The 24526-nt window shown below is 41.6% G+C and overlaps 2 protein-coding genes and 1 long non-coding RNA gene across 5 annotated transcripts; 2 read left to right on the top strand and 1 right to left on the bottom strand.

Annotated features, from left to right (window-relative positions):
* Positions 1-794: 794 nt before the first annotated feature.
* On the bottom strand, positions 795-10845 carry LOC116352771 (zinc finger protein 239-like). 3 transcript variants are annotated; one of them, XM_031811597.1, is made up of 5 exons: positions 10565-10845; positions 7672-7791; positions 5007-5147; positions 3748-4066; positions 795-3655 (listed from the first exon to the last, which is right to left on the bottom strand). In XM_031811597.1, exons 2-5 carry the CDS (start codon positions 7775-7777, stop codon positions 2923-2925), a joined length of 1299 nt encoding a protein of 432 aa, XP_031667457.1. In that variant the 5' UTR covers positions 7778-7791; positions 10565-10845; the 3' UTR covers positions 795-2922. The 3 variants fall into 3 exon arrangements, with proteins under 3 accessions (XP_031667457.1, XP_031667458.1, XP_031667459.1); XM_031811598.1 differs by having other exon boundaries at positions 10622-10813; XM_031811599.1 differs by lacking the exons at positions 7672-7791; positions 10565-10845 and adding an exon at positions 5683-5813 and having other exon boundaries at positions 2872-3655.
* Positions 10846-10855: 10 nt separating this feature from the next.
* Positions 10856-15623, top strand: LOC116359001 (uncharacterized). The gene is made up of 3 exons (XR_004206583.1): positions 10856-10937; positions 14557-14665; positions 15390-15623. It is a non-coding gene; the product is annotated as an uncharacterized LOC116359001 (long non-coding RNA).
* Positions 15624-16404: 781 nt separating this feature from the next.
* LOC116359000 (oocyte zinc finger protein XlCOF6-like) lies at positions 16405-24129 on the top strand. Its single transcript, XM_031811596.1, has 2 exons — positions 16405-16527; positions 20778-24129. The coding sequence occupies exon 2, from the start codon at positions 20882-20884 to the stop codon at positions 22031-22033; it is 1152 nt and encodes a 383-aa protein (XP_031667456.1). The 5' UTR covers positions 16405-16527; positions 20778-20881; the 3' UTR covers positions 22034-24129.
* Positions 24130-24526: the final 397 nt, after the last annotated feature.

Below are 24526 nucleotides of genomic sequence, written 5' to 3' on the forward strand. Positions count from 1 at the left end.
CATTTGTGGGTTCGATTACAGGCTCAAAATGGCCAGAAACAAAAGAACTTTCTTCTGAAACTCGTCAGTCTATTCTTGTTCTGAGAAATGAAGGCTATTACATGCGAGAAATTGCCAAGAAACTGAAGATCTCGTACAATGCTGTGTACTACTCTCTTTACAGAACAGAGCAAACTGGCCCTAACCAGAATAGAAAGGGGAGTGGGAGGCGCCGGTGCACAACTGAGCAAGAGGACAAGTACATTAGAATGTCTATTTTGAGAAACAGACGCCTCACAAGTCCTCAACTGGCAGCTTCATTAAATACTACCCGCAAAACACCCGTCTCAACGTCAACAGTGAAGAGGTGATTCCGGGGTGCTGGCCTTCTTGGCAGTAAACTATCAGAGTATATCCTAGAATCCAGTAGAATCATAATGTAATCTATCAGAGTATATCCTAGAATCCAGTAGAATCATAATGTAATCTATCAGAATATATCCTAGAATCATAATGTATCAGATTATATCCTAGAATCTAGTAGAATAGTAATAATGTAAGCTAGAGTATCAGAGTATATACTAGAATCTAGTAGAATAGTAATAATGTAAGCTAGAGTATCAGAGTATATACTAGAATACAGCACACTGTAATCATAATGTAACCTGTCTGAGTATTTCCTAGTGTCTACAGAATAAAGTATACCCTACCATACAAAGTATATCATTGTATACTTATAGAATGACTGTGGCAAGGCAAGGGTAGCCTATAATATAGGGTCGATTGGCAACAGTAATGGTCTAGTCCATCATTAGCCCAATGGGTGGGCCTGTCTGAATGTTTTTGTTGTGCAGAATGGCCATTATTTGGCTAATAATGGGGGCCTCAATGGAAGAAAAAGAAGTAAACGGTGTGGAAGCCTCGAGGACAAAAATGGGCTTTTGTGCAGCGTTGGGGTCAATTCCGGTCAATTCAGAAAGTAAACAATTCCAATTCCACATTTCCCTCATTGAAAAGTATTGAAGAGAATTGACATTTCAGTGTACTGAATTGACTGGAATTTAAATGAAGTAAATACCTACTTCAATTCCAACCACAAAACCTCCGTTTAGATTTTGAAACCTAAAAATAACTTGCCTAGCTAACAGCTAAATGTTGTTTTTACTTTGTATTCTAATTGAGGCTCCACATGTTGTCGTGGGAAATATGAATGTTATTTCCAACAGCCAAGGAGCAACTCCGCCATAAATCCAGTACATATTGAACACTGAGATTGCTGAAAGCATAGAAATATGAATAGAATGGGCTTGGAAGCTCTAACCCTGGCAAACTCATGGGTCCACTCGCAAATAATGGCTGCCTTCTATTGTGATGCAATAATGTTCATGGTATTTTGGAAATGTTCTATCAACTGATGCTGGGTTGCCATGGTAATGTAAAATGTTCATTCAAATGATACTAACGGATGTGGCTCATGCAATGGAATGTATTTTTTTTTTAAACATCAGTTTAGTTCACTCAACAAATCACAGCACAGATTAAAGGGGACACTTCCTGCTTTTACTTCCTGGCATGGATACACTCAAAATGGCTGCCAGTCCACCCATTATGCCATCATTGACTTGAATGGAGACACCTTTCTATTCATATTTCTATGGCTGAAAGGCCAGTCTCTTTGGGAGTGACGAGGAGTGGGATGTTAGCTGGAGACTGTTACCTAGACTACAGATAATGGGCTTCATTGCAGGACTTTTTGGGGACCAACAATTGATTCCCATTCAAAATCCTATTTTTCCTAACCGCTAAACAATAACCCCTAACCCTAACTGTGAACCTAACCCCTAAGCCTAAAATAACATTTTTACAAGTGAAGACTGCAAAAAAAAAGTCCTTACTTCTCTGAATTTTAGTTAGTTTACTATTCATGAGGACTACTGGTACTCACAAGTATAGTAAAACGTGTACACAAACACACACAAAACATAAGACTATTAAATGTCCCATTAAAATAAATAGTTATGTCAGACGTATAAAGAGCATTGTTCAGTGTTGATTAAAATGGGACAAGGCGTAGACCAGAGGGGTAAACTACAAAGACCATTCAATGACCATTCAATGAGTCAGCCTGTCTAAATATTCTGATATGACCTTTTCTTGTTTTAGAAAGATAAGCTTGGAATTGGCATTGTTTAACTGACTCAACCAACAACGCATATCTCATTTTGAATGCATTAATTAGTCAGAAAAATCAATAGATATTTCTGGTTGCTTATCAAAGTTAGCTGGATAATTAATTGATCCTGCTTTGTAGTACACCAGCCCTGTACACATATGTCATTTGAATACTCACAAGCAGATCCCTACTGCAAGCTATTAAAGTGAGCGAAATTATTTTGGTTGGTTCTGCGTTGCTGATATTAATATTAATAATAACAGCCATTTAGCAGATGCTTTTATCCAAAGCAACTTACAGTCAGTCAGTCATGCATGCACACATTCACGCATGGGTGGTCCCAGGAATTGAACCCACAATCCTCGTATTAATATTAGTTGTATTAACTATTAGTAGTATTAATATTAGTAGTAGTAGTACAACACTACAGTTGCTGCTCTTTCAAAGCACACAGAGACGTCTTCCTTATGTGTATCCAGCGTGTGTCCGGTTTGTGTCAGTCCGGTGTGTGTGTGTTAGTCCGGTGTGTGTGTGTTAGTCCAGTGTGTGTGTGTTAGTCCGGTGTGTGTGTGTTAGTCCGGTGTGTGTGTGTTAGTCCGGTGTGTGTGTGTTAGTCCAGTGTGTGTGTGTTAGTCCGGTGTGTGTGTGTTAGTCCGGTGTGTGTGTGTTAGTCCGGTGTGTGTGTGTGTTAGTCCGGTGTGTGTGTGTGTTAGTCCGGTGTGTGTGTGTGTTAGTCCGGTGTGTGTGTGTGTTAGTCCGGTGTGTGTGTGTTAGTCCGGTGTGTGTATGTTAGTCCGGTGTGTGTGTGTCTTCTGGTGTTTTCTGAGTCTCCAGATGTGCAGAAAGCGTTTGCCACAGACCAGACACTGGAAGGGCCTCTCTCCTGTGTGAATGAGCTGATGCTCTTTTAAACTAGAAGATGTGGAGAGACTGGCCCCGCAGTCGGCACAGTGATGAAGTTTCTCCCCTGTGTGAGTCCGATGGTGTGCCCTCATGTTACCCCTCTGTGAGAAACCCTTCCCACACACGGGGCAGTGAAATGGTTTCTCTCCAGTGTGAATCCGCTGGTGAGATTTCAACTGCTGCAAGTCAATGAAGCTTTTCCCACAATCAGTGCAGAGGTGAGGTCTCTCCCCCGTGTGGATGAGAAGGTGCCTCTTCAGAGTCTCTGACCGGGAATAGGCCTTCCCACAGTCAGGGCAGCGGTGCGGTTTCTCTCCCGTGTGAGCACGTTGGTGCCGTCGAAGCTCGGATGGTTTGGGGAAGCAGATCCCGCAGTCAGCGCAGCGGTGGGGTCTCTCCAGCTTCCCTTGGTGAGCCTGCTCGTGCACTTTCCGGTGACGGTCGTCGGCAAAGCTCTTCCCACACTGGGAGCAAGGGAACGGTTTCTCTCCGGTGTGTCCTCGCTCGTGCCGAACCAGGCCGGATAACTTCTTGAAGGTCTTGCCACATTTAGGACACGGGTGGTCCATCCTCTTTCTCCTCTGGTGTACGGGCTGGTGCCTTAGATTAGAACACTATTGTTATTGTCTACACAGTTAATTGTCCATTAACTTTTTACAGAACAGAAATGGGTCTTTGGTGTTCTGGCTTACCTTCTGAGGCGCGATAGCTTCTCAAACGTCTTGCCACATTGTTGACACTGGTGAGTCAGCTTCTCGGTGCTCTTGTGTGTTGCCCTGTGTTTCTTCAGGACTGAGAGGTTGCCAAAAGACTGGTTGCAGTCAGGGCACGGGTGCTTGCTCTTCCTCAAGTGTGATGGCTCGTGCCTCTTCAGACGCGACAGCCTCTCAAAGGTTTTACCACAGTCGGGGCACTGGTGAAGTTTCTTTACTGTGTTCTTATTCTTTGGTGGTTTGTGTTCTCCCACCTTCACTACCACAGCGGGACTTGGTGTGTAGTCAGTGTCTGAACCTAGACAGACAAGGGAATAGATTTAGCCTGGTTAAAACATTGGTTAGTGTCTGGATTAACCAGGCTAGAATTTTTTTGTTTAGAGTAAACAAAAAATGTGTGTGTGTGCGCGAGTGAGATAAGACACAGGTAGTTATTGGGCGGGCAGTCACTCAATGTGGGGCATATTACACAATGTACGTGACATATACTATTAAAGGCCCAATGCAGCCGTTTTTGACTGAATATCAAATAATTTCTCTGTAACAATTAAGTACCTTACTGTAAGTGTCCCATTAAAGTTGTCAAAAATAAACAAAAATAGCTTGGTAGCAACAACAAACAAATCTCATGCAAGAATCTTGCTAGTTCTGTCTGGGAGGGGCCGAATTGGAGGGAATTGTCACCTGAAAACTATCTGTTATTGGTTGAGAGATTAGGGGCTCTGTTATTGGTCTCTTAACTCCACCCATACAAAATCTGCTGATTAGAATATGTAGATCAGGGGGTGGGCAACTCCAGTCCTTGAGGGCCTGATTGGTTCACACCTTTTCTCCATCCCTAGCAAACACAGCTGATTAATCAATCTGCATTCTAAACTGAAAATCATGATTAGGTGATTATTGGAGTCTGGTGTGTTAGCTGGGGCAAAACTGTGACACCAATCAGGCCCTCGAGGACTGGAATTGCCCACCCCTGGTGTAGACGGCATTTTCAATCAGCAACTATCAAGAAATAACACTGGTCATATATATATATACATATACACACATATACATACATACATACATACATATATATATATATATATATATATTACACTTTTACAGTGTTATATTTATAGAACAGCTGATGAAACTGACACAAAACAAAGAAACACAGAATTTTGACCACAACTGGGCCTTTAACACAATGCTACGGACATTACTATGAAACTGATAATGTTCTCCCCAAACCCAACCTCTGTCAACCATGTCCTCCTCATCATCTTCATCATCCTCCTTTTCCTCCTCCTCTTTGACAATCACATTGAATGTTGGTTTTCTTGCCTCACTGAGGCCTGGAAGGTCACCTGGTTCCAACTCAGACTTATCAACAGCACCTGGGGATGGAATAGAATTAGGTTCATTTCTAAATCCCCTTAACAAAATCCCAGTTGGAAGAATCTCAAGATCAGGAGAGAAGCAGGAAATCTGTGAATCCTCCAGCTAAGATTTCTGGAAAATCTGGGAATTTTTGGCGAGTTATGGGAATTGTGCCTAACCGGCCTTATGGTCAACACTAGCTAGGTTTGTTACAATATGGCATTTCCATGGTAATGGAATGACACTGACTCAGATTTTTCCACTTTAAAATGTATGCCTAACAAACACCATTGATTTCAAAGTTTAACAAACCATCCCACTCTATTTTAACAATTTACACTGAAAATGTTACTATAAAAACACATTTACTAGAAGAACAGTGCAGATCCAAAGTTTGGTAACAGAATTGAGGTAAAATCTCCCTCAGCTTTCTTATGGAACCAAGATAAAGTTTGATCATAAAGTTACTGTTCCCATTCCCCACTTGAATTCATTATTAAGGGGCCATCACCATGACTTTAATACACCAATGGTAACATGATATTCTCTTACCCAATTAAAATGGTGGAAGCCCTCAATGGCAACGTCCATGCTAAAACGGGTGATATACATCTAGAGTCCTCTGTGGTATGAGCAGAAATCAAAACTTTGCTTATTCTTAATATTAAGGATATAAAATGGTTTGGGGAAGTATACAGTTGAAGTCGGACGTTTACATACACCTTAGCCAAATACATTAAAACTCAGTTTCACAATTCCTGACATTTAATCCTAGTAAAAATTCCCTGTTTTAGGTGAGTTAGGATCACCACTTCAGAATAATAGTAGAGAGAATGATTTATTTCAGCTTTTATTTCTTTCATCACATTCCCAGTGGGTCAGAAGTTTACATACACCCAATTGGTATTTGTTAGCATTGCCTTTAAATTGTTTAACTTGGGTCAAACGTTTTGGGTAGCCTTCCACAAGCTTCCCGCAATAAGTTGGGTGAATTTTGGCCCATTCCTCCTGACAGAGCTGGTGTAACGGAGTCAAGTTTGTAGGCCTCCTTGCTCGCACATGCCTTTTCAGTTCTGCCCACAAATGTTCTATGGGATTGAGGTCAGGGCTTTGTGATGGCCGCTCTAATCCCTTGACTTTGTTGTCCTTAAGCCATTTTGCCACAACTTTGGAAGTATGCTTGGGGTCATTGTCCATTTGGAAGACACATTTGTGACCAAGCTTTAACTTCCTGACTGATGTCTTGAGATGTTGCTTCGATATATCCACAATTTTCCTCCCTCATCTATTTTGTGAAGTGCACCAGTCCCCCCTGCAGCAAAGCACCCCCACAACATGATGCTACCACCCCCGTGCTTCACAATTGGGATGGTGTTCTTTGGCTTGCAAGCCTCAACCTTTTTCTGCAAACATAACGATGGTCTTTATGGCCATTTTTGTTTCATCAGACCAGAGGACATTTCTCCAAAAAGTACAATCTTTGTCCCCATGTGCAGTTGCAAACCGTAGTCTGGCTTTTTTATGGCAGTTTTGGAACAATGGCTTCTTCCTTGCTGAGCGGCCTTTCAGGTTCTGTCGATATAGGACTCGTTTACTGTGAATATAGATATCTTTATACCGGTTTCCTCCAGCATCTTCCCAAGGTCCTTTGCTGTTGTTCTGGGATTGATTTGCACTTTTCGCACCAAAGTACGTTCATCTCTAGGAGACAGAACGCGTCTCCTTCCTGAGCAGTATGACGGCTGCATGGTCCCATGGTGTTTATACTTGCGTACTATTGTTTGTACAGATGAACGAGGTACCTTCAGGCGTTTGGAAATTGCTCCCAAGGATGAACCAGACTTGTGGAGGTCTACAATTTTTTTCCCTGCGGTCTTGGCTGATTTCTTTTGATTTTCCCATGATGTCAAGCAAAGAGGCACTGAGTTTGAAGGTAGGCCATGAAATACATCCACATGTACACCTCAAATTGACTCAAATGATGTAAATTATCCTATCAGAAGCTTCTAAATCTATGACATAATTTTCTGGAATTTTCAAAGCTGTTTAAAGGCACAGTCAACTTGGTGTATGTAAACATCTGACCCACTGGAATTGTGATATAGTGAATTATAAGTGAAATAATCTGTCTGTAAACAATTGTTGGAAAAAATTACTTGTGTCATGCACAAAGTAGATGTCCTAACCAACTTGCAAAAACTACAGTTTGTTAACAAGAAATTTATGGAGTGATTGAAAAACTAGTTTTAATGACTCCAACCTAAGTGCATGTAAGCTTCTGACTTCAACTGTATATGCCTTAATTTCTCAAAAATATAGACAGCCAGCCGTTGTGAGATCTGACATGATGGCATGTTTTCAGGCAGTAACCGTCTCCTCCAGTAGCATGTGTACGGCTGTGGTCCACTTCTATTTCAGAACGCTTTCCTCTCTACTCTATCCTACCCAATGAAACAGAACATATGAGAGGAGTGGCACTGCCTCACTTCTTAAACACTTTTAAAGTAGGAAAAAACATGTTATATATATATCCTAGTTTACCTTCATGACTGTAGTCCATTTGTGAGGGCCGGACAGGGTTGCACCAGCTGTGTGTAACGTCATCATCACTAGTGGGTTCGTCTTTCACACTGATGTGAGGATCCATATACAGTGCTTTATCTGTAGGTGTGATGGCATGCACACACACACACACACACACGCACACACACACACACACACGCACACACAAAGTGAAATGTTATGTTTTGGCGACAGTAGGCAGGTTTCCATTGACCCAGCAATGTCGCAAAAAATATCATTGCGACATGTGTAATGGAAACGGCAGATCTAGGAGAACTTTTCTAAACATCAACAACATTTGTATCGGTTTCGACATGGGTAGTTTTGTCTTTTGCCAAACTTTCTTTACTACAAGACATGATGATTGAACGTGTTTTTTTTCCCCCCAAAGAAATTATAGCAGGATAAAGTTGAAGGTACACAGGGCACGTGATGTTATCACGTAACTATATATAAAACTCCACATTTAATTGAAAATGCCTACTGCCTGCAAAATCAATTTTTTCAACTAAAAATTACATTTATTTTTAGGACTGATTTTCCTAACTTTTAAGAATACCTGAATTGCTTTGCCTTGCAAGTTTCGCCATCCAATTATTTAAGATCTACAGGAGATCAAGTTACCCAATGATCTACAGTATATATTTTTACACACACACTAGATGACATAGGGCGCTGTGTTGAAGTCACCGTGTTGCCACCTTGACACTCTCCCACCATTGTAAATAATATTTTGGAAGCTACAAATCAAATCAAATGTATTTATATAGCCCTTCATACATCAGCTGATATCTCAAAGTGCTGTACAGAAAACCAGCCTAAAACCCCAAACAGCAAGCAATGCAGGTGTAGAAGCACGGTGGCTAGGAAAAACTCCCTAGAAAGGCCAATACCTAGGAAGAAACCTAGAGAGGAACCAGGCTATGTGGGGTGGCCAGTCCTCTTCTGGCTGTGCCGGGTGGAGATTATAACAGAACATGGCCAAGATGTTCAAATGTTCATAGATGACCAACATACAGAAAAGGCTCCATTCGTTGGACACATGAATTCCATTACAGACATTTTAATGTATACGTTTAAATGATGTGACCTAAATATAAAAATATCAAAACATGTTCCTTAAAGTAGATTACTAGTGTTATTGTCCTCACTAAAACAAAAATACATGTAATTCAACATTTGATTGAAATACTGTAGAATGCCATTCATTCCTATGGAGAACTGCTCCTACTAGGGAGTGCCAATATGGATGACCAACAGCTTCAAAGCCTCTCAATAGCCCATACATAGCATCAGCAATCCAGAGTTTATATACATCATTGCACTTACCCCATTCATAGACGCCAAATGTTTTTGCGCCTATTTGTGATAGTATCTTCTGACGAGGGAGTTTTGTTAAGAGCCTAGCTTTAGGTACCGTTTTGGAAACATAAATAACTTATAAAACGACACCTTCATAAGGTTAGTGTTCCACATGGCCATATTGTATCCATGTTACAGCGTTTGTTTACAGAAAACAGAGGTGACCACCTGTGCTACATTGCCATGCTTCGAACACACCTGCACAATGAAATGTTGCGTTTGCCTTGCAGCATCGTGTTGCGGAGGGTAGTTGCAGTGCGTTCGGTGTGGTGCATACGTTGAACGTATGGGTCAAACTGTAAGTGTAGACGGCTTGACATAAATGGCAGCAGAAGGTGAATGTTGAACTTTGGTTGCATACATATCCAGATTATGCTGCATACTATTTTGCGCAATGTCACGGTCGGTGTGTTCGAACCGTATCTAGCGTGCTTCAAACACTTGTACGCATAACTCGGGAAGTGTAGAGGAAGTGTAGTTTCGTCAGATGGAGGCACCCATATCTGTATGAATCTGTGAAAAATATTTTTTATTTCAAGTATTTTTTTCTCGCTAATGAAAGGGCCATATGTTTCGAGAGCGAGGATTACCAAATCGTATTAGTCACTGCACCGAATACAACAGGTGAAATGCTTACTTACAAGACCCTAACAAACAATGAAGAAATACAGATAAGATAAAAGTAACATTATTAAAGAGCAGCCTGAAATAACAGGGAGAGTAAACAGGGGGGGTACCGATACAGAGTCAATGTGCAGGGGCATCGGTTATTTGAGGTAGTATGTACATGTAGAGTTAAAGTGACAATGCATAGATGACAGACAGTAGCAGTGGTTGTTGTTTCTAAACGTTAAAACACAGTGTCGAGACTGTAGTTCACAGGAACCAGTTGTTAGAGAAGCTAATCACTGGAAGGCAGAATGCCACCTAAAGTTAGAGAGAGCTGCATGGACCATGGCGATATGTCGGCACATTCATTATTAGAATATGGCAAATATGAGTAAATTCTTGCATTCTATCCATGCAGGCTAATTATACTTTCCTATCGATATGTCTCACATTCCTACCACCAAAGAGACCAACTGCACGGACCACCGGTAGGCCTACCTTAAAATAGATTTGGATTCAACATTCTCGCTTGTGGAGGTCGCGAGAGGAAACGTTCATGATTCAAAACGCTACATTTCGGATGGACGTAGAATTCTAGGGAATTCAATGTCGGGTTTCCAGGCAACTGTCTTCTATGCGAACTTTGTAAATGTCGACAAATCATTGGACAAGTTCACGGAAACATAACTAGTGACACAAAGGAGATAAGTCACTCACAGCATATAGCTGGTAGGCAGAGGCATAATGTTTAACGTTATTACAGATCTGATGTTTACAGACATACAAGACCGAGGGCTACAATTAGCAATGACAAGTGGAGGCACAGATGACATGATGATGATAACGGCGGAAATATTACGGTTTATTTTTGTGAACATGTTGCCACTATTTCAGCACTCACCAATAAAGGCCAGCTTCTGACGTTAACAGTACTGCAGCAAACAAAACAGCCACCCACCTATGCTAACGATGTTAGTACTTCTGTTAGCTTGCTCTCTCTGTTTCTGTCCTTTTCATAGAGTTCTAGCTATTTAGATGATCCCGCATTCTAGTAGGGGCAGTACTCCTTAAATCAGCAACGTATCAAGTCACGTCTCATATATAAATATATGTATTATAACTTGGAAAACGCGGAGTTACTAGCCACCTACCTGATGGCAGCATAAATTTTACGTCACTTCCGGTTTTAGTACGGACCGGAAGTTTACAGTCCCACTGGAGCTCAACCTTTTCTCCCCCAAACGATTAATAGCAAAGACTTTTCAACATTAAATGTGAGTTTGGGAGTTGATGAATAATAGTGAGTTTAGGAGTTGATGAATAATGTGCGACTAAAGCTTGCATGGCGCACAGTAAACATTAGGTTTACTGCAGGTAGCTAGCTGCTAGCCAAAGGTAGCTTTTTGTTGTTGTTACTAGCTACCGTTAGCTAGCTGCACCAGTATCTTGGTAGAGGAGACGTTGAATTTGACGAATATCCTCTCTTACAATTTATTGTCCCATTAGACAACTGTGCAACCGTTATAATGTCAAAATACGTTCGCTCCGATTTGGAAAATCATTTTGAACAGTCATCCAAGTCGGATACTAGGGCATCTTTCTAGAGCTCCGACCTGAAGTTCACTAACGTCATTATTTAACCTCGTTTCCCCCCCAGTTGTCCTGAAAGCACCAGTACTTCCAAAAAAAGGTCTACATTCGAGAAGGGGGTAGCTGCGGCACAATATGGCGACTGGAGTATTGGCGAGTGGGTGTGTCGAAAGCGCTCCGGTTTTGATTGAGCGGTGTTTTTTTCCTTCCGCTTCTTACCACGCAATACTGTATATTGACCTAATATACAGCGAGGATTTGGACTTCTGTTTTGAATCCAAATGATGAGTCCGAGTCGCATTTCACGGTTAGTTTTATACAAACATTTTGTTTGTACTGATGATTGGTGTAAGGGAAAGGGGGATACCTAGTCAGTTGTTCAACTGAAATGTGTCTAATGCATTTAATCCAACTGCTTCACGCGTTGTTTGCATGTGCTGACTATGACTATCACCCTGAAACTAGGTAGCTACTTCTCACGCCATTGCCGGACAGTAGTGTTGTTGCCATTCATGGCCTCCCCATTGAGTCGAATGTATGTACATGTATCAAGGTGACAACTAGATGGTTATCAATATTAACTATCTAGAAAGGCACTATAGGAGTGTCATTGCAAAAACTAACAGATTGGCCAATAGCTTTTACCCCCAGACCATTTGGGCTCTCGAGTGGCGCAGCATCTCAGTGCAAGAGGCGTCCCTGGTTCGAATCCAGGCTGTATCACATCTGGCCGTGATTGAGAGTCCCATAGAACACCGGTGCACTAGTCTACGGCTTATTGACTCGTTGTGCAGCCCAATCAGCCATGTACAACCATCTTGAGTGGCAACAAATCTGCCCAATTAGCTGATTCGCTCTCCATACGCCCACTCCTTTTGACACACTCACACTCCGGTCGCCATATTGGGCTGCAGCTACCCATACTTGCTCAGATCTTTGTCTTCTTCAGCTTTGTCTTCTTCAGTGGGGTTTTAGGGTGGACTACAACCTGAAAAGTTGTATTCCTGCCCTCTACTGGATTCAGAAAACAAAGGGTGGAAATCCAAAATAGAAAAGGGAAAAAAAGAAAAAAAACGTAACCCCCCCAAACGTCTGAAAAACAACATACAAAACAAAAACGTAATCCTCAGTCTTTCAAATTCCCTCAGAGCCCTACACAGATCTGGGGACCTGAGAGGATGGAACTACTCCAGCCAGTATTCCGTGCAGCTGTCAAAGGTCTAAAGAAAAATTTAGAAAACCACTATGTAAAGTAGCTTGAGCTACCACCAAGGGGGAAGTAAGGCGGTACGACGTCCCCGGCAAAATAAATAGTGGGGGTACGCCGTACCGGTAAAACATGAGCCTTTCACAATAATTAAAACAAAATGTCAAACTGTAAGCTAGTAGACCACTCTTTATCACTACTGCCTGTCAGAGGCATGAACAACGAGCCAATGGCCTTAAACGGGTGGTGTAGCCTACGCTCCATAATGTCAGTGTTCTCGTCTAACCACATCACATTTTGCCAAGGCAGAGATGAGTGGCCGACACGAGACTCACGCGGACAGCAGTGGACGCATAAATTCTGGCATAATGACAATCTCCAAATGTCATGACACTTTCTGGTGTTTTCTTTCCCTTCACGACTGTAGCCTAATAAAGGAGACCTTTTGAGGTGATTGTTTGACAATCAGATGAAAACATTATTTCATGTCTGGTTGTGTTTATGCCACAATAAAACATTTACATTTATAAAGTCAAATCACAAATCTTTATGACTCTTAATGTAATTCTATATTTTTCAATTGAACCTTTATTTAACTAGGCAAGTCATTTAAGAACAAATTCTTATTTTCAATGACGGCCTAGGAACAGTGGGTTAACTGCCTCGCTCAGGGGCAAAACGACAGATTTGTACCTTGTCAGCTCCGGGATTTGATCTTGCAACCTTTAATTTACTAGTCCAACGTTATACTGTTACATTTAGCAACGGTTATGAACGAGGCCCCTGTGAGTTGTAGAATTTTGCCAGTACAGAGTGACGTGCTTCCGTAAGGTTGGCTATGTTTGGCTTTTTAGTCTTCATTGACATGGTTATCAACTATACACTCTAAAAAGAAAAGGTTCCTTGTGTATCCTTTAGGAGTTCTGCACATTGAAACTGTGGGGAAGCCCTATAACGTCTTCACATTGAAACTGTGAGGGAAGCCCTATAACTTCTTCACATTGAAACTGTGAGGGAAGCCCTATAAGTTATTCACATTGAAACTGTGGGGGAAGCCCTATAAGTTCTTCACATTGAAACTGTGGGGGAAGCCCTATAAGTTCTTCAAATTGAAACTGTGGGGGAAGCCCTATAAATTCTTCGAATTGAAACTGTGGGGGAAGCCCTATAAATTCTTCGAATTGAAACTACGGGGAAGCCCTATAAATTCTTCGAATTGAAACTGTGAGGGAAGCCCTATAAGTTCTTCGAATTGAAACTACGGGGAAGCCCTATAAATTCTTCGAATTGAAACTGTGAGGGAAGCCCTATAAGTTCTTCAAATTGAAACTGTGGGGGAAGCCCTATAAGTTCTTCGAATTGAAACTGTGGGGGAAGCCCTATAAGTTCTTCAAATTGAAACTGCGGGGAAGCCCTATAAGTTCTTCAAATTTAAACTGTGGGGGAAGCCCTATAAGTTATTCAAATTGAAACTGTGGGGGAAGCCCTATAAGTTCTTCAAATAACCTTTTTAAATAACCTTTTGGGGTAAAAATGTAACCCCCTCCCCCATATTATTATTAATATGCATAACAATAACAACAATAATACAATATTTTAGTTGTCAGTGTTATGATTTTAGTGGCAAAGCAGAATAAAAACAATCTAAATATGAGGTAAACTCCCAGCAGAGCCCCAAGTCCAATGGGTATATCCTCTGGCCTGTTGATGTTAATGTGTTGATGTTCTCCGTATATAGCCAGAATGATTTTGCAGTGGATGATGATTGAACAGGTTTCCTGTTATATTCAGAGGTGTAGGGATGGTGAAGTCTGTGAATCCAAAAAATACAAAGGTATGTTAATTGGTATATGTAATGCATATCAAATTTACCATCCTCCTTCCTTACCTTGCCAATGAATATCCCATAGGACAATGTATGTTTATGAAAACCATTATCAATTTTTTTTTTTTCATTCACACTTACCACAAAACCAAGGTATGATGAATATAACAAGAAACCTCTGGCTATTCTGGCTATGGATACCGAGAACATCAACAATACTTGGCAGGGTAATTTGTATCACAAAGTATAATTTATTTATTCTCCGGTGCAGTTGGTGGCGGTAATGCAACATTATACTGGAAGCCACCCGCCGTTAAACCAAAGAAGGAGTTGCGCGAGCTAGAACAACAACAGCTGCCAGTTCAATGTCAAGCGTCAAGGTAAGATCTACATTTCTAATATATTCTGAAAAGATTCCATATGTAAACATTAGTAGGCGGATTATTTATCGACATCCACCAAATTATGTGTAAACAATAGCCATTTTAGCAAACGTTAGCTAGCTTACTCACTGGTCATTAAAATGCCTACTCAAGCTAACGAACGTTTCTATCTATCGATCGATCGATCGATCATGCCAAGCAACTCTTAAAGATGCTGTTGTGAATGATACCGTTATTTGTTATTAAGACAGTAATGTGAATTGTGTGATGTGTGAATTGTTCATCTTCAAGATGGCAAAGATATATTGGCTAATAAGTGAGCATGGCTAGTTAGCTAGGCAGTTTCTAAGGCTGGCTAGCTAGCAAGCTAGTTATTTTAATTTCAGCACCTAATCATTAGCTAATTGGTCATTTTAGAGATTACAAATCAAATGTCATTTTGGTTCGGCAATGTTTCAAATGAAGGTCTTGCTGATAATGTGTCTATCGTTTCATCCTAGTGAGAAAGTGACAGTAAAAAAAAGTGCCAGTAAAATTCGTCAGTAAGATAATGCTTACCCAACTAGCTTAACGTTGCTAACGCTAGCTGTACAATCGCCAAAGCAATACTAGCTAGCTAAATGTATTAGTGGCTGGAATATTTAGATATATTCCTTTAAGATGTTCCAGTTGTGAAACTCACCTTACATTTTGTTTGTGCCTCTTTTGAATCCTACAATAGCCTTCCATGTCTGAACCCAAGTCCCCGGGTTCTTACTGTGGTTTTCCAGCACAGAGAAGCTCACAGTGGGGTCCAGAGATGGTCTTAGTGAAGCTGGAGGACTGTAGTCAACCACTGGAACTCAATGTGATAGTCAAAGAGGAGGAGGAGGAGAGAGGGATTAAAGAGGAGGAGGAGAGAGCATTCAAAGAGGAGGAGGCAGAGGAGCGCGCATTAAAAGAGGAGGAGGCGGAGGAGAGAGCATTCAAAGAGGAGGCGGAGGAGAGAGCATTCAAAGAGGAGGCGGAGGAGAGAGCATTCAAAGAGGAGGCGGAGGAGAGAGCATTCAAAGAGGAGGCGGAGGAGAGAGCATTCACAGAGGAGCAGAGAGCAGTCACAGAGGAGGCGGAGGAGAGAGCATTCACAGAGGAGCAGAGAGCATTCAAAGAGGCGGCGGAGGAGAGGGCATACAAAGAGGAGGAGGAGGAGAGAGCATTCAAAGAGGAGGAGGAGGAGAGAGCATTCAAAGAGGAGGCAGAGGAGCGCGCATTCAAAGAGAAGGTGGAGGAGAGAGCATTCACAGAGGAGCAGAGAGCAGTCACAGAGGAGGCGGAGCAGAGAGCATTCACAGAGGAGCAGAGAGCAGTCACAGAGGAGGCGGAGGAGAGAGCATTCACAGAGGAGGAGAGAGCATTCACAGAGGAGGAGAGAGCATTCACAGAGGAGGAGCGCGCATTCACAGAGGAGCAGAGAGCAGTCACAGAGGAGGCGGAGCAGAGAGCATTCAAAGAGGAGGCAGAGGAGAGAGCATTCAAAGAGGAGGAGGCAGAGGAGCGCGCATTCAAAGAGGAGCAGAGAGCAGTCACAGAGGAGGCGGAGGAGAGAGCATTCAAAGAGGAGGCAGAGGAGAGAGCATTCAAAGAGGAGGAGGCAGAGGAGAGAGCATTCAAAGAGGAGCAGAGAGCAGTCATAGAGGAGGCGGAGGAGAGAGCATTCAAAGAGGAGGAGGCAGAGGAGCGAGCATTCAAAGAGGAGGGGGCAGAGGAGAGAGCATTCAAAGAGGAGCAGAGAGCAGTCACAGAGGAGGCGGAGCAGAGAGCAGTCACAGAAGTGGAGAACAGGGAAGAGGAGGAAGAAGTAGATGGGAACACTGACCCAGGTAAGTTCAGTAGTTCAGGATGGAGAGAGGCTGGTGCATTGACAACCACAGGGGAGTCCAGAACTATTATTGTCTTTCCACCAATCTGGTAACTTTTTCTTTGAAGGGGTAAGCGGGGTAGGCTCTATCCGCCAATTAGGGCTGTGTATGTAAATATATTTTAATTTGTATCAACATGCCCAGAAGATCAGACTGAGAATTTCAATGGTAAAAGGAGGCTCAGGGAAATAAATGATAACAAATATATTTGAAGTTATTTTCATGAAATAAAAACATGCAGTGATTTATTAAAAATACTGCATGGGGGCTTTAACATTATGGGCTCTGTTTTCAGCTGGCGATTAGAGGCCCAAGTGTCAAATACACATTAATTTGGAATTGTTAGAACATGAGCGCTGGCATTTTCCAGCCCCAACGCCAGGTTCAGCTATGTACCGGTCTAACATCTGTGTAACATCAGCTCACTTGTGCTGAGGTGGGAGGGGTGGCAATATTGGAGGCGTGTCCTTAAAAACACTGACAGTTTCATGCAGCTCTAAAAGGAACGTTTCAGACCCACAAACAGCAGGTCTCCTAGGTAACACAGTTGGTTTAGAGAGTGGAACCACAACCTATCCAGCCATGACACACACTGTCCATGGTAGAGAGATGTTCATTTTGTGCCGGTGAGTCTGGTATTTACAAACATCCTACCCTACTCCTAAATCCTGGCTGGTTTAACAGCATCACATAGGTGTCTTTTCATCCTGGCCATTAGCCCAGTAGCCTAATAATAAAGGGGTTTTAAATGGTCTACTGAGAGAGCCTTGAAATATTAGCCTTAATGTTTTTTCATTATTCACCATTCACATACCAGCATACTTTATTTTCCTCGGTTTGAGTAAGTTATCCTGTTTATACATATACAGTAGAACCAGCTCACCTGCTTTTACATATACAGTAGAACCAGCTCACCTGCTTTTACATATACAGTAGAACCAGCTCACCTGTTTATACATATACAGTAGAACCAGCTCACCTGATTTTACATATACAGTAGAACCAGCTCACCTGTTTATACATCAAGAGTAGAACCAGCTCACCTGTTTATACATAAAGAGTAGAACCAGCTCACCTGTTTATACATAAAGAGTAGAACCAGCTCATCTGTTTATACATAAAGAGTAGAACCAGCTCACCTGTTTATACATAAAGAGTAGAACCAGCTCACCTGTTTATACATAAAGAGTAGAACCAGCTCACCCGTTTATACATAAAGAGTAGAACCAGCTCACCTGTTTATACACTATGATTTGACTATTAGATGGTCAATGTTTCTGTAGAAAGAATAGTGTCTTTGTTTTCTTTAAACAAGGTTAAAGGTCAATGTTTCAGTCTACGTTGGCCTTCATCAGAATAATCCCACAAAGGGAAGTGCCAGTGTTATGATTTTCCTTTGCGATGATGATTTATTTTTTATAAATTGCACCTCGACTCACGTTGATTGAGCGCCCTCCTCTTCTTTCCAAAAAGGAATAGTTTCACCATCTTAAAACGAGCGTTCAGTTTCCGTAACGGGTTTGACCTTAAAATGAGGGACGGTGGTAAATGAGTCACTAATCACATGAAGTAAATGATAACGTTCAGAAAGGACTTTCCAGAAGCATCAACATCACCACTAGGGCTTTACAATGATGGTGAAAATGTCGATACGTTTTGGTGTTCGATGGGTTAAAATCGTCCAAGACGCCACTGAGGTGCACAGGAGGGACTTGTCAAAATGATACATATCTGCACTTCTCTGTGGTCATTTAATATAACAAGCTTTTAAAAGTCATTATTGGTGCAAAAGTTCTTCTTAAAATATCAAAGCGATGCAGATTTTTTTTTTTTACCTTTATTTAACTAGGCAAGTCAGTTAAGAACAAATTCTTATTTTCAATGACGGCCTAGGAACAGTGGGTTAACTGCCTGTTCAGGGGCAGAACGACAGATTTGCACCTTGTCAGCTCGGGGATTTGAACTTGCAACCTTCCGGTTACTAGCCCAACGCTCTAACCACTAGGCTACACTGCCGCGAAGAGACATTTTTTTCCTGGAACATCCGTATTGTGTTTGTTTAAAGGGGCGGCCGGTAGCCTAACGGTTAGAGAGGTGAGCCAGCGACCAAGGATTGACAGTTTGAATTCCGGGTCCTGCAGAGAAGTTGGTGCGTTGGCAGCCCCAGGAGGTTCCAAAACTCTGTCGGAAGGTGAGCTGTGCAACTGGAAGGTTGCTGCTATCTGATATCAAATCCCAGATGTCATCACCCGCTGTTGTGCCCTTGAGTAAGGCACTTAACCCTCCACAACAACTGCTCCACGGGAGCCAGAGCATGGAAGTCCCCTGCTCCAACCTCCCCTGTGTGTCTTTCAGGGACAAAGCAGAAGTAAACATTTTCATTGGACCTTGTGTACGTTTGGGGAAAATTCTTAAATCAAGAATCATTTGATCCTACATCAATTTTTTGACTTTGAAAAAAATTATATTTACCTATTGATTTGAAATTAATGATATTTACCCATTGATTCTTGATGAATGTAACTTAGAAATGGCTCGCAGTTCAATGGTCGTTCCCCATCAGAACCAAACATACAAGCTTGTTTTTCTCCAATATTTGTAAACAATGTTAAATGTAACCAAACACTGTATCGCCTCTAAATATGGTTAAAACTATAATTTTGATATTTTTTACCTTTACTTTACTAGGCAAGTCAGTTAAGAACAAATTCTTATTTTCAATGACGACATAGGAACAGTGGGTTAACTGCCTGTTCAGGGGCAGAATGACAGATTTGTACCAGATTTGAACTTGCAACCTTTCGGTTACTAGTCCAACGCTCTAACCACTAGGCTACCCTGCTGCCCCATATCATGCATGGTCAGTCCTTGCATCTTCAGATGTGTCTATTTAATCTGAGAGTGGTTACATTTCTCAAAGCCCATCCCTCAGAGTTTTACCACAACAGAGATGTGGTGTTAATCTGAGAGTGGTTACATTTCTCAAAGCCCATCCCTCAGAGTTTTACCACAACAGAGATATGGTGTTTTTTTTGTTATTGGTTTAATGAAGGAATCTAGATTTTTAAAGTCCCAAGTGCACTCAAAATGCAGTTTTTCCTTTGTTTTACATCATTTTGTACGACAGCTGATGAAACTAACACTAAAAGTGTGATTTTAAAAATGTCCTGTTAGTTGCTGTTTTACGCAGGACCTTGTAATCAGCAGACTTGTGTGGCCGGGAGTTGAGGCTTCCATGGTGATGTCACCATGTGGTAAATTATGCAAAGTTCTTTCTGGAGAGAGAGTTTTTTTTTGTGTGTTTTTTTTGCTAAAAAGCTTATTTTTTTTCCCTTCCCAATTTCAATGGAAATCCACAGTGAACAAAAATGTAAACGCAACCTGCAAAATATTGGTCCAATATTTAATGAGCTGAAAGAAAACATCCCAGAAATGTGCACAAAACTTTTATTTAAACTTGAGGCACCTGTTAGTGAGCATTTCTCCTTTGCAAAGAGAATCCATCCACCTGACAGGTGTGGCATATCAGGAAGCTGATTAAACAGCGTGATCATTACATGGAACTGGGGACAATAAAAGACCACTCTAAAATGTGCAGTTTTGTCACGCAACACAATGCCAAAGATACCTCAAGTTTTTAGGGAGCAGTAGCTGTTGCTAGATAATTTTAATGTTCAATTCTCTACCATAAGCACGCTGGAGAAGTGTGCTCTTCACGGATGAATCCTGGTTTCAACTGTACCGGTCAGATGGCAGAAAGCGTGTCGTGTGGGTGAGCAATTTGCTGATAACGTTGTGAACAGAGTGGTAATGATGGCAGTCGTGTTATGGTATGGGCAGGCATAAGCTACCGTGTTCCTTGTCAGCTCGGGGATTTGAACTTGCAACCTTTCGGTTACTAGTCCAACGCTCTAACCACTAGGCTACCCTGCCGCCCCATATCTATGACCAACCGATGCATATCTGTATTCCCAGTCATGTGAATTCCATAGATTAGGGCCTAATGAATGTTTTTCAATTCACTGATTTCCTTTTATGAGTATAATTTTTGAAATTGTTGCTTCTTGAATTTATATTTTTGTTCAGTGTATTAAAGTGAAGTACTCAATTGTTACCCAATAAATGGTTTGATATTGATATAGAAACGACTGTTAAAGACCATTTCAATGCTGTTCCTGATTCTAACCCCATATCTGTTCATGTTCCCACAGGAGAGATCTCCAACACAGGTTCAGACAGTGAGCCCAGTTCCACAGCATCAGGAAACCATAAACAACACAGACGGAGGAACTCAAGACAGAAACATCACCACTGCATGGACTGCTTCACTAGTTTCTATGAGCCAGAGGAGTTGAGAAGACACACTTGTAGGCCCCACCCCTGCTCAGATTGCAGAGGCAGTGTTATTTGTCCAACTCACCTCAAATCAAAACAGACACAAAAAACGATGGCGACATACCCGTGTGGTCAATGTGGGATGAGATGTGAAACACCAAGCAAACTAAAGACGCACCAGAGAACTCACACAGGAGAGAAGCCATACCACTGCACTGTTTGTGGAAAGGGTTGCAGTCATTCGGACCATCTAAAGACGCACCAGAGAACTCACACAGGCGAGAAGCCTTACCACTGCTCCCAATGTGGAAAGAGTTTCAGTCAGTTAACAACTTTGAGAAACCACCACCTAACTCACACAGGACAGAAGTCTTACCTCTGCTCTCATTGTGGGAAGAGTTTCAGTCAGTTAGCCAACCGAAATACACACCAGTTAATTCACACAGGAGAGAAGCCATACAACTGCTCTCAGTGTGGGAAGGATTTCAGATCTCCAAGAGAATTAAAGTCACACACGAGAACGCACACAGGAGAGAAACCTTTCCACTGCTCCCAATGTGGAAAGAGTTTCAGTCAGTTATCAAGTCTGAAAAGACACCAACTAACTCACACAGGAGAGAAGCCTTACCTTTGTTCTCAATGTGGGAAGAGTTTCACCACGTTATCTGAACTGAAGCCACACCAGATAACTCACACAGGAGAGAAGCCTTACCTCTGCTCTCAATGTGGGGATAGTTTCACCAGTTTATATTTCCTAAAGAAACACCACCTAACTCACACTGGAGAAAAGCCTTACCTCTGCTCTCATTGTGGGAAGAGTTTCAGTCAGTTAGCCAACCTAAATACACACCAGTTAATTCACACAGGAGAGAAGCCGTACCACTGCTCTCAGTGTGGGGATAGTTTCACCAGTTTATATTTCCTAAAGAAACACCAGCTGATTCACACGGGTGGAAAGCTGTTCCAATGCTCCCAGTGTGGTAAGAGTTTCAGTCATTCATCAACTCTGAAGAAACATCAGATAACTCACACAGGGGAGAAACCTTACCACTGTTCTCAGTGTGGAAAGAGTTTCAGTCTGGTAGGAAACCTAAAGAGACACCAACTAACCCACACCGTAGAGAAGCCTTAACAATGATCTCATTGTGGCAAGTGTGTCAGTCATTTACACCACCTAACATCCAGTTAATTCACACAGGAGAGAAACAATACCGCTGCTCTGTGTGGGAAGCGTTTCAGTCCATCAGCAAATTTGAAGAAGCATCAGGGAATTCATACAGGAGAAAAGCTGTGTCGTTAGATCTGAAGACACCCGTTTGTTCACATAGGGGAGAAGCCTTAACTCTGCTATCAATGTGGGGATAGTTTCACCAGTTTATTTCCAAAATAACACCAGCTAATTATGACTAATAATAACTTACCTGGTTAGATAAAGGGGGTAAAAAATGACTTGCAAAGGATTGTGGCAGCTGCTCCCTGTGTGGAAAGCTTCAGTCAGTGAACAAATTTGAAGACCCACCATTTCACTGGCACAGTGTGAGGAAAAGATTCAGTCCCCTAGGAGACCTAAAGAAACACCAGCTAACTCACCCAGGAGAGATTCCTTACCATCTTCTTAAAATAAAGCTGGTATGATAAGGATTTATTGTGAACATATCCCTATTTCAGGAATCACCAAACAGGCAGCACGGCAGAGAAAACTGAGTGAAGTTGACATTGTGGAATCCATAGCTAATATCTGTCCATAGAGAATCCTGAGTAATCAGACATCATATATTCTAGTTGGATTTCTATATCGCTTAAAAAAAAATATATATATATATATTTACAATTTAGTCACGGAAAATGTATACAACATAAACTTCTAAATGGCAGAAAATAAATACAACTATTGTAAGTATCCTGTCTCTCTTTATTATGGAGGGTTGAAGAGTCATTATATCTGGTGCTTTACATGTAGGCTATACTGTAAGTAAAGCAGTGGCGGTCGGTGCCGTTTTAAGATGAGAAGGAATATATATATATATTCAAATGTATGAGCCTTATTTCTATTTCAGCAGACTGGATGACTGTCATTCATATTCCATTCATCCAGATCAATGGAACATCGATAGGTTTAGGCTACTACACGATACTCATTTTCCCTCTACCCATCATGAGGATGCTACAACCTGGCCTATGAATTAAAGTTTAAAACATAGGTGCAGAGGTCAAGATAATTTAGAGTAATCAAGGTGACAGACGCGTTCAATACTGCCTTGCACACTTGCCTGCATCTAGCTGATCTAGGGTTTAATCATTAGGCATTAGTCCAACAGTTGCACATTAGAGTTTCTGTTGGACAAAGGTAAGTTTATTCCTGTTTCGTTCCATTTGCTTCCGTTTAAGGAAAGTTCCTCACAAAGACAAAGACACGGGGTTGGAACCAGAAGTCTTAAATTTGGACTCATCAGACCAAAGGACAGATTTCCACCGGTCTAATGTCCATTGCTCGTCTTTCTTGGCCCAAGCAAGGCTCTTCTTCTTATTGGTGTCCTTTAGTAGAGGTTTCTTTGCAGCAATTAGACCACGAAGGCCTGATTTACACAGTCTCCTCTGAACAGTTGATGTTATGTGTCTGTTACTTGAACTCTGTGAAGCATTTATTTTGGCTGCATTCTGAGGTGCAGTTAACTCTAATGAACTTATCCTCTGTAGCAGAGGTAAGTCTGGGTCTTTCCTTCCTTTGCCGGTCCTCATGAGAGCCAGTTTCATCATAGCACTTGATGGTTTTTGCGACTGCACTTGAAGAAACTTTCAAAGTTCTTGAAAATTTCCAGATTGACTGACCATGTCATTTGAGCTGTTCTTGTCATAATATGGACTTGGGTCTTTTACCAAATAGGGCTCTTCTGTATACCACCGCCTACCTTGTCACAACAGCTGATTGGCTCAAACGCGTTAAGAAGGAAAGCAATTCCACAAATGAATTAAGAAGGCACAGCTGTTAATTGATTTCATTCCAGGTGACTACCTCATGAAGCTCGTTGAGAGAATGCCAAGAGTGCGCAAAGCTGTCATCAAGGCAAAGGGTGGCTACTTTGAAGAATCTCAAATAAAATATATTTTGATTTATTAATCCCTTTTTTGTTACTACATGATTCTGTACAGTATGTGTTATTCCATAGTTTTGATGTCTTCTATTATTCTACAATGTAGAAAATCGTCAAAATAAAGAAAAACCCTTGAATAGTAGGTTTGTCCAATCTTTTTGACTGACACTGTGAATATATACATGTTTTCTGAGTGTAGTGTTAGATGGCAGAGTATCTGTTTATTATTTTTTCAAGCAGAGTATTATGGAGATATTGTCCATTCTAGTAGGTGGCTGTAATGCAATAATTATTGGATGCCAAACTCTGTTAAACCTCATCGAATAAGTAAACCCTGGTATGACACTATAGGGATGATGGCGGAAGCAGAAGTGTCGTGCTGAAGCACGTCGACGACCGTTAGCGAGAACGATGAGTGGACAACAGTGAAGTCCAAGAATGGAACAAAAAGGGAGAAATTGTTGTGAAAATGAGTCTGATGAATCGTTGCTTGTTGGAGAACGTTTTTTGGATAATGATGTTTATTTGGGAAA

Source organism: Oncorhynchus kisutch, unplaced genomic scaffold (genome assembly GCF_002021735.2).
Source record: "Oncorhynchus kisutch isolate 150728-3 unplaced genomic scaffold, Okis_V2 Okis01b-Okis20b_hom, whole genome shotgun sequence".
Classification (NCBI taxonomy): Eukaryota; Metazoa; Chordata; class Actinopteri; order Salmoniformes; family Salmonidae; genus Oncorhynchus; species Oncorhynchus kisutch.